The sequence below is a fragment of the Dermochelys coriacea genome, chromosome 11 (genome assembly GCF_009764565.3).
Source record: "Dermochelys coriacea isolate rDerCor1 chromosome 11, rDerCor1.pri.v4, whole genome shotgun sequence".
In the NCBI taxonomy this organism is placed as follows: domain Eukaryota; kingdom Metazoa; phylum Chordata; order Testudines; family Dermochelyidae; genus Dermochelys; species Dermochelys coriacea.
The window spans coordinates 29,001,685-29,014,424 of NC_050078.2; the positions used below are offsets into that span (position 1 = coordinate 29,001,685).

General features: G+C 40.6%; 1 protein-coding gene across 12 annotated transcripts in view; it reads left to right on the forward strand.

The window, feature by feature from the left end:
- FMNL2 (formin like 2) overlaps positions 1-12,740 on the forward strand; it is a 259,549-nt gene that overhangs the window by 137,324 nt on the left and 109,485 nt on the right. For all 12 annotated transcript variants that reach the window (XM_038421460.2, XM_038421462.2, XM_038421461.2 and 9 more), the window contains exon 2: positions 4,262-4,345. In XM_038421460.2, coding sequence (XP_038277388.1) covers positions 4,262-4,345 — 84 coding nt within the window. The remainder of the gene's footprint in view (positions 1-4,261; positions 4,346-12,740) is intronic.

The following is a 12,740-nucleotide window of genomic DNA, read 5'->3' on the forward strand; positions in this document are numbered from 1 at the left end:
AACAGGAAATAGGGATCAGTTATTTATGGAAAGACTTCCAAGTGCAGAACAGTATCAGCTAGGGTACTGCAGAGGGCAGCATTTAGATGACTATTATTTAATACATTCATTAACAATCTAGAGAGAATTTCAGAGGGAGCAGGAAAAATTAGTTTAGTTCTCTGTAGTAAGGTTTGATTTAAAGGCTTGTCTTCACGTACAACGCTTTATTGGTGCAGCTGCACTGTTGTAGCACTTTAGTAAAGACGCTCGTATGCCGACAGGAGAGCTTTTCCCGTCAGTGTAGTTAATTCACCTCCCAGAGAGGCAGTAGCTATGTTAATGGGAGAAGCTCTCCCGCTGACATAGCGCTGTCTACACAGGAGGTTAAGTTGGGATAATGATGTCACTCATGGAAGTGAATTTTTCACTCCCCTGAGCAACATAGTTACACTTGTATAGGTCTGTAGTGTAGACCTGTCATAACAAATGGAGTCCCCAAATATAGGGTGAGGGAGTAAGATAGAAGCCTGGGAGAGGGATATCTGAAAAGCAGTGAATGAGATTATCTGGAATGAGAGTTGGTATCAGTCTCTATTAAAGCAGTGCAATTTGATGCATTTGTGAAGAAAGCCAGTGCTATTTTCATGGTATTTCACATATAAAGCAGAAGAGATAATAGTAAAGAACTTGCCTTTAAATAGTGTCTGCGTCAAAGTAGAAAGGTGTTGCACTAGCTCCAAAGCATGCCTTTCCCTGCCTGTCACAACGGTGATCAGGAGAAGGGATAGAAAGGTAGCTAAGGCTGTGGTGCGGGCTAATTAAGGGGAGAGTTGTCTTTCCTTTTCCAGCTGGCTAAGAAGCTGGAACTGTCTCTGGCAGTTGGGACCAACTATTGTGAGCAGCTTGTTTTTGTTTGGAATCCTTTGTTTATGAATCAGTAAGAGAAAGCCCATGGAAAGGAATCGAAACTACAGCTGGTGAGCATGTTATTCAGCTTCTCTTACTCGTGGTTCTGCCCACCAGCCGACAGCGACTTTCATGCAAACAGATCTCAAAGCTGCTTAAAACCTTTTTCCTAAATGAGATGTACTAATCATATACGGCTGCTTATGCAGTTTGCTAGTCAGCCTCACCTCACTCTCATCTGAAGAAGGTGAGGAAGATTTGGTCCTGACTGCAGAGAAGGACTCGAGGAATCACTTTACCTTCTAGTGTGGTGCAGTAATCTCTAGAGTGAAATGTAGTAAGTGTTTGAAAACATACAGTAATAACACACAGCAGTTTAGGAGACAGAGTGAAGAATACCATGTCCAACAGAAATTACAAGGGGATTGGAAGTGGGCAGAATGTCAGTACCACATAGGAATTTGGCCAAGATACCAAAAGGGAGAGGGGATCTTTAATGGCAACTCTCCAAAAGACAGCATCTCAACTCCTTTCCCCATGCCATGGCATTGCCATGATTGAGTTCCCACTCAGAGGCAAAAGTGTTGTCTGCTGAATTGCCAGCGCAACTTCCTGTAGTGCCTGGATTTTCCAGGCAGGTTTCCTATCCAAGTATCAGTCTGGCCTGAAGAGCTGATTAGATCTAATCACATCACAGCCTGACGTGGTATGGTTGCACGTAATAGTGATTCTTTGCCTAACTTTGCAGCCATTCATAGTCTTGAAATGTAATTTTGATGTAGAAGGATATTTTAAAATAACTTTGAGAAAATATCAAGAAGGGCAATAAAATGATATGTGAATGGGAGGATAAGATATATATGAGAGAAGAGTAGAATCATGGGGAGATAAGATCATCAAGGTAACAGTATGAAGAAAGATAAGACAAGGAGCAAGGGCCATAGGTTAAGGGTTTGCTATAGAAGAACAATGTAATGGACTCTCAAGGGAGGCTCTCTCACCCAATATGGGACTAGGTAAGTCATTTTGTGAGACTGATAGTAAGTACATCTACAAAATATAGACTCTCTGATTGGATGAACCAAGCAGACATTTCTTTCACTCTTATCAATGGTTCTATCTAGATCACATGAAGGGTAAAACAGAACCAGGGGTGTCTGTCAGGTAGCCAGAACATTTCCAGTAATCAGAGAAACTTCCAATAACATTTAACTTGAATGGAAAAGTTAAGGGAATTAGTTACTCTTTCTGCATGTGTTTCACTGCTTTTAGCAAAGGTGCTGGCTGACTCTCAGAATCCAGGGGTGCAGAGGAGTTTGATAAGGTCTTACAAATACTGGGGAAGACAAGAGGTGGGAACCTTACATCTCAAGTGTCATACATTGCTAAACTGGAGACTTAATAAGCAGGGTAATTGTAGATCGTGCTGTTTGGTAGACTGGAAGAGGTTGTTACAGAACAGTAATGCTAGCAAAGTTACACTATTTCAGTACAGTGAATCAGATACTGTAATTACTGTAAAAAGGGGAAGTCATACAATCTGCTATGAAAACGTAAGAGAAAAAGTCCTTATCATGATGCAGAAGGTAACATTATGTTACTGTGATGTGGTAGTCAAGAAGGAATCAGCACTTGATATATATAAGTTGTGAAAGCAGCTTTTCTTTGACAGGAATGTAATGATGAGACAGGGAGAAAGGACCTAAGAAATCTTTGTCAGATATATTGATCCACAGACCATTGCAAGTTAAGCTCTCTTGTCTAGCTGTCCTCTCTAAATACATTAGCATGAGGTATTAATATTTTGAATGTAACCCTTACAGTTGTTGTTAATTGACTGCCAGCTGTGTGCGCTGGGCGCTGTCCAATCATACAGACTATACAAGGCTTGTTCTAAGAGGATCGCAGTCTGACTTCCTTGGGTAGGCTTGGTACATGGATATAAAAGCTACATGCCCGCTTTTCTTAAGCAGTTTATCTATGCATCATTGAGCCCATTTAGATGTAAGTACAATTGTTAGATTATGCTCAAGGTGCATTTCAACTCCAGTTTAAGAGATCACTGAAGTTGCTCTCTAGCTTGTATTCATATGTGGCTATTAAAGACACACTCTGCCATTAGTCCTTAGCCTGCCGTTGCTAGGGCTCGTTTAAGTTTTCAGTATATAGTTTGCCATATAGGGTTCAGGAAATTGCACCTGGCAGTCTCAGCTGGCTTTGGCAGCTACTTTTCCTTAAGGTACAGCAACTTACACAATCCTGCCTTCTGAACTCTGCACTCAGTTATGGTTCTCCAGCTACAGTGACATCAGTGGGGCTTCACAGGCATAACTAAGGGCAGAATGCAGACTCTGGAGGGTGTTTTGAGGAATCCTAAGGATAGGTTTGTTTCAGTATAACGGGAGGTTTGATAAAGTCATAAATTGTGAAATTGTACAGCTCAGGGGCTGAATGTTTTGTTATCTGTTTGCCAACATATTGTCTTACTGCTTCGCTGCTGGATGATTTAAAGCCCTTTGATGCTGGCATCCATTGCAGTCCCTGTGCTGATGCAGAATACTGAGTAAATGTACTTAGTAATTGTACCTCTGTGAATCAATCTCAGCCAATATCTAACAAATAGATGTCAAAGGACATTTTTTTTTTACCATCAAAGGAGGTGATGATGATAGGCTTGGTCTACCCTGCACCTTTTCCATATACTCTTAATCTTTATTGCAGGTTGTCAGCCATGGTTTCTAGTTCATTATATTTTCTTTATATGAATGGTGCTATATCACTATGGACGGTGCTCATATCTGCAGGATGTAAATTTTCTAGTTAAGGTTGCACACAGAGACATTTTAAAACCCAAATATTGTCCTGCTGTTCAAATAAAATATCATTTCAATGGCATTTCAAGATCTTTCTTACAAAACAAGCCTTTTGAAATCTCCCAGTGTGGGGATAAATTGTGCCTTCCCCTTTGCCAGAGTGCAGGATTGGGGAGATGGTGCAAGGTGCATGTGTGCTGGGAAGGCTAGTGCTTTTTGCACTGGTAACATGGCTGTGTGCAATCCTGCACTTCAGGATAGCTGGGCTGGGAGAACAAGACCCCATCTGTGCCATGCTTCTTCCAACACCAGGAAGTATTATGCCTTTGAAAGACATAATGCCTTTAAGAAGCAGTGCACTATCTCCTCCTGCCTCTTCAGACAGAGCTCCATGGCTGAGGTTTAAAGGGCCTCTGTGGAATGTGATTAACTGTGCCATAAGGAATTCAAATAATACTATTAAATCACCACAATCACGTTGTCTTGGTTTGCTCATGTCTGACCTCTCTCAGTTCTAAGCCTGTTGCAGTCTCTCACATTTGTTTTCTCTTTCTCCACAGAATGCAATGAACTTGCCACCCGACAAAGCCAGGTTACTTCGGCAGTATGACAATGAGAAGAAATGGGAGTTGATCTGTGATCAGGTAAAGGGGAGCCATAAGGGTTTTTAGCATTGTAGTCATTAAGGGCACAAGACAGGTTTCTTCCTTGTCCCTATATTTAAGTTGTCAAGGACAACTTTTTCTATTGCTTTCCTATCTTTGGCTTTATGATTCATTGTTTGTAGCATCCCTTAGAAGCTATCCAATAATACTTCTTTCCTATCTATTAAATAATATTTCTTTCCCACCTGATCTTACTCTGTTCTATTTGCATATTTCCTTGTGTGCTGGATGACATTAACATTAATGTGGCATAGATTTAAGGAGGGTGACCTTTCTTCACCCTTAGGCTGCTGGTTTGAATTTGACCTAGATCAGCGATGCCCCAAATTATTACTGTCTCTTGGTCTATGTGAAATGATGGGGGTTCAGTTCACAAAACCACTATCACCCGTATCACCCTCAGCAAAGCATGAATGCTTGTGGAGCTGAACTATTTCTTTATTTTCAGTTGAACGACTTCAACTTAAACAGCACCATATGCCAAGAAGTGTTTGTGCACTAGCTTCACTGTTTTGTCAGCACAGACCTGAGAATAGTGTATGATGTTAACATGTTGGCTCTGCAACAACAAAGGAACAGAAAACAAAATATTTAAAGAACAAAGACGCGAAAAATGGCAGGACATAGATTTTGGAGCTAACACCTAAATCAGATTATAATTTACACAGTCATTGATAATAATACAAATCCTGATTCTGTTCAGCCTGGGGTGAAAGAATAAGATGTACTGTAAAGATGTAACCACAGAGAAAAAGTTAGGATGTAGGCACCCAGAGTGAGAATTCAGGAGAATCTCTGATCATGTTGATGGATCATGGACAGGATAGTAAAAAGCTCTGTGGGACATCTCCCATACATCCCCCAGTGGGGTAGAGTGTTAAAAAGTCACATTATCTTGAAGTAAATTGCAATACAGGGCCATCTCCTGGTGTTCCTTGAATATTCTATACAAAACATTTAAAGTATTGTGCTACTTAAAATTACTGCTTACTGAAACACTGCAGTAAATTTCTTAATCTACTGTAACTACTGTTCTCAAGGATTATTGCTTAGAGCGGGTACCGTCAAAGTTTAAGTAATGAATTCTGAGATTCGTCCGTAGTTTTATGCAGTCATTTTGCACCTGTACAAGATTGAGGAAGAAGGAAGCAGCCATATCAAATGGCTTAGAGCTGGTCATACATTTACAGTACACAGCTGCTGCCACTTCACATAAGTTTTGAAGTTTACAGATAAAAAGATAACAGAGCTGAGACAGACAGGTGGTGACATACAGCATAGGAATCATGAAGGAAAATCCCAGTAATGAGTGGCATATTGTAATCACTCTATTTAAAATACACTGGGTCAGATTCTCAGCCAAGATAGGTCCCCTTTCCATTGATCTGATAGTGATGGCACAGAGAAGTCACTGAGCTGTCCTAATGAGCTGCTGCTGATTCTTTTAATTGGGGAAATCAGAAAGTGGAATAGAGTCAGAGTAGCTGGCTTTATGCAGCCCCTTCCTGGGTGCACCCCTCATATCGGGCCTGCATTGGAGTACTAGAGGCATGTGACTGAAATGCTGTTTGCCACAGCTCCCTAGCTGCCCTGACATCACCTTGGGAGTGATTACCAATCAGTGTAAATTAGAGCAGCCATGAGGCAAACGTCTGTAACGAGAGTGTAGTACAGCATATGGTGCAAGAAATATTTGAATCTGTCCACATAATTATGGCACCAGGTTAAAACACATTCTCCCATGAATAGGCTTTGTATGTAATATGTTTTCAATTTTAATTGACACAGAACATGACCTGCTGTTTTTGTATTGACATCCTTCATTACTCTATGCCATTTTTTCATCTTCTTAGTTAAAAAGAAAAAAGTAAGTGACTTAACATAACTGCCTAAGGAATTAACAACTTTCGTTCCATACAGTCCTGTGCCGGATTTGAAGTAATGTCCTGAAGGAGAAAGGCCCTAGATTAGAGTAGTGTTCTCAGACTATGTGGTTTATAAGTGGTTTATGGTGCATTTCCTGGTTATGTGCCTATGAAATATTTTAAGAAACACACAGAGGGGAACTGGGTGGAGAGAAGTGACACCATAAAATGAACTTCTTTTTACAGCGTGTCTGATTTATGAACAACATTGGAGAACCACTAGTTTCATCCTTATTTGAAGAGGCAGATTTTCTCATATCTGCCTACGCTGGGTTTCTTATATCTTCCTTTGAGGCATCTGGTACTGGTCATTGCCGGAGACAGGATATTGGACTAGACGGTTCTGATCCAGTATAGCAATTTCTCTGGTCCTGTATTATTATAAATCTTCTGAGTGATGTAAGCCCTTCTCCTGTCATGCTAAAAGAGTCTTCCCTGCTGCTAGTTCACTGAACAAGGAGTAAAATTAAGAGTTACTAAGAGGTATCAGAGTTCCTGGGCTCACAGGCCATGGGAGAATTGCTGACGAGATGCTCATGATTCCTGAAGATGTGGTGGGGTAAGAAGGTTTCCTGCTGCTGCATCATTTGCTACAGCTAATTGTTTTGGAGAAATGAGGTGTCATTAGTCCACTTATCTGGTTTTAAACTGCACAGTCCTGCTTTTGTAATATTTGTCTCCCAGCCAGTTTTGAGACAAAATCAGACATGGTTTTGTCTGGTATCAGATGCTATAATGGATAGCACACCACTCTGCTCTTGCCAGTGTGACCTCACATACACTGTTCGTGAGATGGGAAAGCCGGGTGGCATGCTTTTCAAAATCATGTGTCCCGGCCGTCATGACCTAGAATACAAGGTCATGCTGGAAAGGGCATGGCCACACCTGCAGGGGTATGCCTATGCCACTCCTGGAGGGTACCTGAATGTCCAGTATTCCAGGAATGTGCAAGTGGCCACCTGAGTGAGGTGACATCATCCTTGGGAGATCTGATTCTAACTGATGATTACAAGCCTAGAGAAAAGATTGGAGGATGTTCCTGTTTCTGGACCAGAACAGCACGTCTAAGGCAGGAGACCATCCAAGGGAGAATGGTGGGAGAGGATTGACACAAGAGAAATAAAAAGCCCCAGTTTCTAGCTGCAAATGCTCTAGCCTTGGAGATTCCTTATTGTGGAGGCTAAACAGAAGGAAGCTGGGTATCAGGAATGGTCTGAGTTAGATAACAGGGAAGGTGATAAAGTGTTTTGCATTTGGTAGGCTGCCCTATGGCTTAAGAAATATTAGAGTTTTGCAATTTGTGGGAGAGTCAGGGCTTATAGGCCTTTTCAGGTTTCTGGGCTGAGAATACTGTGAAGGGGACACAAACGTTGTGGGGATGGTGGGGAACATGTTACAAAGCATTTTCATGCCCCCTGATGGCTAGCTCTCGCATGACATTGCAGTCTCAGAGAAGGCTCACTTCCAAGCCAGGGTGTCTTCTGTATTTGAAGCTGTTGGTGGTATGTGGAGTAACAGAGAAAGGATAAGTAGGAGGTCTACAAGGAAGGCAACGGTTGGTTGAAAATCACAGGATTGCCACCAAGATTGGCTATTTTGGTGAGTCAGTGTTGTTTTTGTCATGAAACCCAATATCAGGGAAGTATTTAACCAAAAGGCTCCTGTTTTAAGGATTTGTTACCAACACGGTGCAGGTTCACAAAGAGATTCTCTGAGGTTCATCAGTTTTTTGGAACAAGATGGGGTCTTGATTGGAGTGAGCTGGGGCCTCATTTCCAGTGAGCTTGGCTCAATATGGAGTTGTGGGTGGAGAGGATGGTAGCTTCACCTGAAACCAGGCCAAATTTGGTGCTTCGGCTAAGCTTCACTTTAAAATTTTGTGTTGATTGTAACTTGAAACTCAAAGGAGATTCAAATCACTGAGGACTCAAATCAGAAAATAGTTTTTACAAAACTTGAAAAACCAAATCCCATTTCTCTCAGATCTAGGGTGAACCCTTGACTCTATTGAAGACAATCGCAAAACACCCTTTAACTTCAGTGGGGCCAGGATTTCATTCCTGGTTATTACCACAGGGAAATGAGAACCATTTTGGCATGTTCCTTGGCCAAAGTTCATGTGTCAAAGAGAGCCCACACTCAGAAGCTGATGTCTTCACACTATGCTGCACAAAAGTAAACAAATCAGAGCCATTAAAATGCTCTCAGTATTAAGATAAGATCTATAATCACAGAAGAACCCTGGAAGGATTTATTCACCTTTATACTTGCATTGAACAAGCCTTATGTGTTCTCTTTAAAATAAATAATCTACTTCATTTGTAAAACCAAAATTAATTATTAAGCCTCCTGTCCTGAGCTGAGGTTACTGATAAAAGCTCCACAGTTCACACTCAATTATTTTCACCCTTGACACTATGTTCTGGAACCCAGCCTTCCCTTTCACACCTCCTGCATCTTAGCTTCTGACCTCTGTACAATCACTTGTTTATGAATCTTTTAAAGGGAAATAATGTGAAACTATTCTTTCCATGAATCACGGAAGGTTTTGGAGTAGATTGATAGCTTAACTGCAACATCCACACAGATCAGTGACTGACATTTAAAGCCCTGAACATTAGAGACTAGACTACAAGTACCCAGTTACCCTTTGGCCATAGCCTGGGCATTGTTTTAAAGAAGCAATCAGTCATCACAAGTGGCAGAATTGTTCAGACAAGATTATTTTAAAGGGTATTTTCTGCATGTTGAGTTCAGCTCTCAGATGGATTATTGAGTTCAAAGTCTATTTTACTGATAAAGAAAAACTGAGAGGCAGGTTGATTGTGGTGGAGGCTGAGAATGGATTTTGATTTCTCTTTGACAATAATTACTGATTATTTAAAATAAGTAACTGATAAGCCCTGAACCTCTGTTTAGCTGTTTGATCACGGAAGGGTAGTTGAAAAATGACTTCTTTTGCTGTGTATCACCCTGGAAAACCATTAACTCTTTGGCAGCCGTTTTCATGATTTCTTCACACCGAGCACTAATATATTTGGTGTCTCATTTCTTTCATTTCTTGCAGATGCCGATTTTTAGACAGAGAAGCTCCATTTATTGGAGACTTCACATTTACATTAAAACCAGATTATTACTATTTTCTTTTTGTACAAGGGAATCAAAGTTTTTCAAAGAAACCTGTTGTGATTAAAAAATGGGTTATTTTTAAGACACGGTTGTATAACATTGACCCAGTAAGCAGTGTTACATTATAAATGTGTAAGATTTCATTTATCCGAGTCATTTTGACAAAATGAAATGGATTAAAAGTCATTCTGTTAACTTCAGACATTGAGTAATGAGGTTAAGCGAAAGCATTCACATTGGTGGAGAAGTCAGATGCTTCCTATTCCACTGACATGACAGGAGGAAGTTAGTATTGTTAACTTCTTACAGAGCATCTGAAGAATTCACATAGATTGACTAGGTCCCTAACAGAAGTGCTGGTGGCTTGGTGGCTCAGCAGATTGGTAAAGGTGGAAACACATCCTTCCACTCAGATCACCTGCTGAAATCTGACCTAGATCGTTAGTGATCAAAAGTTGTCACCATCTGACTCAGGTTGATGCGGTCATTTCATTTCCCAGTGGACACATAGGAGAAAATACCATTAGCCTGGCTGCTCATCTTAATAGAGAGACCAACGAATGAACAGAGCTGACCCCTCAGTCAGATTAGAGTGAAGGACATTGGTGCTGAAAATATGCAGTGCCCTTACTGCATGTCATCTAGTACAGAGGACATCAGTAGCTAGGGTAGCCAGGCGAACACCTATCATTGACACTAAATCCATGTTCAAAATGAAAGAGAAACTCTGCGGTTGGCAAGACTTTGGTTTAAAATTTCACTGAGCAATCTTTTCAGTCACTGAAACCAACCAAGTAAGCAACCATGGTTTGTCAAGTCATATCAGACCCCAAATGACTGTTTTACAAGGTGCAGGGCTCTGAAACTGTCAATGGTTCTGTGTACTTACTTAACTTACATTAATACTAAGGGTGATACAAGTAAACAAAGGAGGACATAGGTTCCAAAGGCAGAAGATGTACTGAATATTTTAGGAAGCAAAAGGATATTGGAAGTGACAAGGCTTCCTGATTTTAGATTAAGTCTGTTTTCCAGATTCAGGTGAATAAGAGAAGCATCAAGTTTTACTTAGGACCCTACTGATAGGGAAAATATAGAACTCTGACATTTCCTTTTGCTACCAATATAGGTCTTACATTTTTAATTATGAGGCATAAATAATAAGTATAAATAACTGTCTCTAAGTATTATGAGAGCACCCAGGACCATAGTTAAGGAAACTCTGAGAATGGTTTTATACTTATAGGAATTGTTGGTGACTTAAGTTCAGATTCTTTAGGGCCATGTCAGTTACTGCTGAATGGTTCATCTGCCATACTAGGATTCCCTGCAGCAACCATGCCAGGATATTGTACCAACATAGTAGCCTGAAAAACACTAGATTGAGTCAGTTTCAGAGGAACTTTGTCCAGCTGATATGTGTCATACTGTGATCACTCCAAGGTAAATGAAATCAATTCATTGTAATGTTTTGTTCAGGCAACATTCAACTCCCCAATTAAAAGTTATCCAGCAGTTCTTCACTGAAAGCAGATTCACCTGTCGTTCATTTTAAAAATCACTGCCATTATTTTCCAGATTTTGCCTGTCTGTATTTCTGTTGCCTTTGTTACTGTATATAATGTTCACCAAAGGACCAGACTCTAGTTCCCTCTCCCTCTTCCTACCATCCTGTCTTAACTGGATTGAACCAAGTACTTTTCAAGGTGTTCCTTCAGACACTGTGATATTGGGGAACCAGCGTTGTCCACACGTGATGAGATGTTGTAGAGCTGGGTGACATCAGCACGTTGATAGGACTGTGGCCCATAGCATTTGGAGTGCCCACTCCAATGGTTTGACATACAGTATATGAAAAAATAGAAGTGACAGGATTTAGGCCTGTAAGACTCTATGGGGGACAAGGAGCAGCTGCCCATCATGCAATCTGAGATCTATTTGAGAAGAATGAGTGCAGCTAATTCCATCCACCCAGGCAAGGTTCTGAGCTGGGTCAACAGCCCTTGAGATAGGATGGTGTCATGATCTGCTGGTATATCGAATAGTTGCTGTTGAAGTAGGCTGGCCAATATTTCCTTGATAACATTGTTGAGGAAAGGGATTTTAGAGAGACACTAGTGTTGGCAAGGCAGTCAGTGCTGAGTGAATGTTTACTGAACACTGGCTGTACCAGGGAGTGAGGGGGGCTCCTTTGGAGGCATTGATATCCTCTGTCACAGGTGGGCCAGGGGGTTTTCATCACTGGCTCTCACCAGGTAAAAAAGACATTCTATTATGCACACGCACACATGCACACACACACACACACACACAGAGGAGGCAAAAACAGTCAGGCCTTTATTTCCTTAGGGCATGTTTGTGCCATTGTTTCATGTGCAGGTATCCCAATAAAGTCAATGGGAGGCTTGTGTGTGGGTGGCATGTTAATTAATGACAGGCTTGGATTCCTACGATCATGTGTATAATCTCAAGAGTTTGGACAATACATTCAACAATTTTTCTTTACCTGTTCTATGAGTTGTATCCAAGATGGCCACAAGAACCGAGACAGTAATATTCACTGTGTTGTGTCTTTATTTGATTACTTATTCAAACAAACAACTTTACATCCCCCAAGAAGTTAAAACACACAAGCAGATTATCCACATGGCTGTGCTGGGGTAATTTGTGTTCTTCCTCATTTCATTACTTCCCTGCAATTTTTCTTGGGCACTGAATATGTCATGTCTGAAATGTAGATGGTATGATCTTTGGGGCAAGGAACGTGCCATTTTGTCTTCTGTGAAGTGCCTAGCACCATTTTTGCACTATAAAATAAATATATAATAATAATTAATAAATTGTATGTATCACCCCCACTCCACAGTCTTTAAGCATTAGTATAAAAAAACTACCGTTCTACTGAAAATTCAGGATAAGATAATTTACTGGCTATGTAGCTGATAAATAAGGATTGACTAGAATCGTTAGATTTTGCTTCCCTCATTGCAGGTTACCAGGTGCTGTTGATGTTAATATGAGTTACATACATACTGAAGGTAGGATAGATCCCATTGTCATCTATTAGCTTTGTTTTATCTCATTCTAAATCTCTAGGATTGCAGTAAGAGGAACTGATGATGACTATATGGCATGAAGTTACAAACTCGCTTACATTTCTGCTCTTAAGTTTTGGAGAGCTGAATCTAAATTTTAAATTCTTAGTATGTGTGGTAAAAAAATAAGTTCAAATAGTTTTAAACCCCTTGCCATATACATTTTTATTTTGGAAACATATTTATCTTGTCAGCAACTATTAATAGCCAAAAATGGGATGGGGT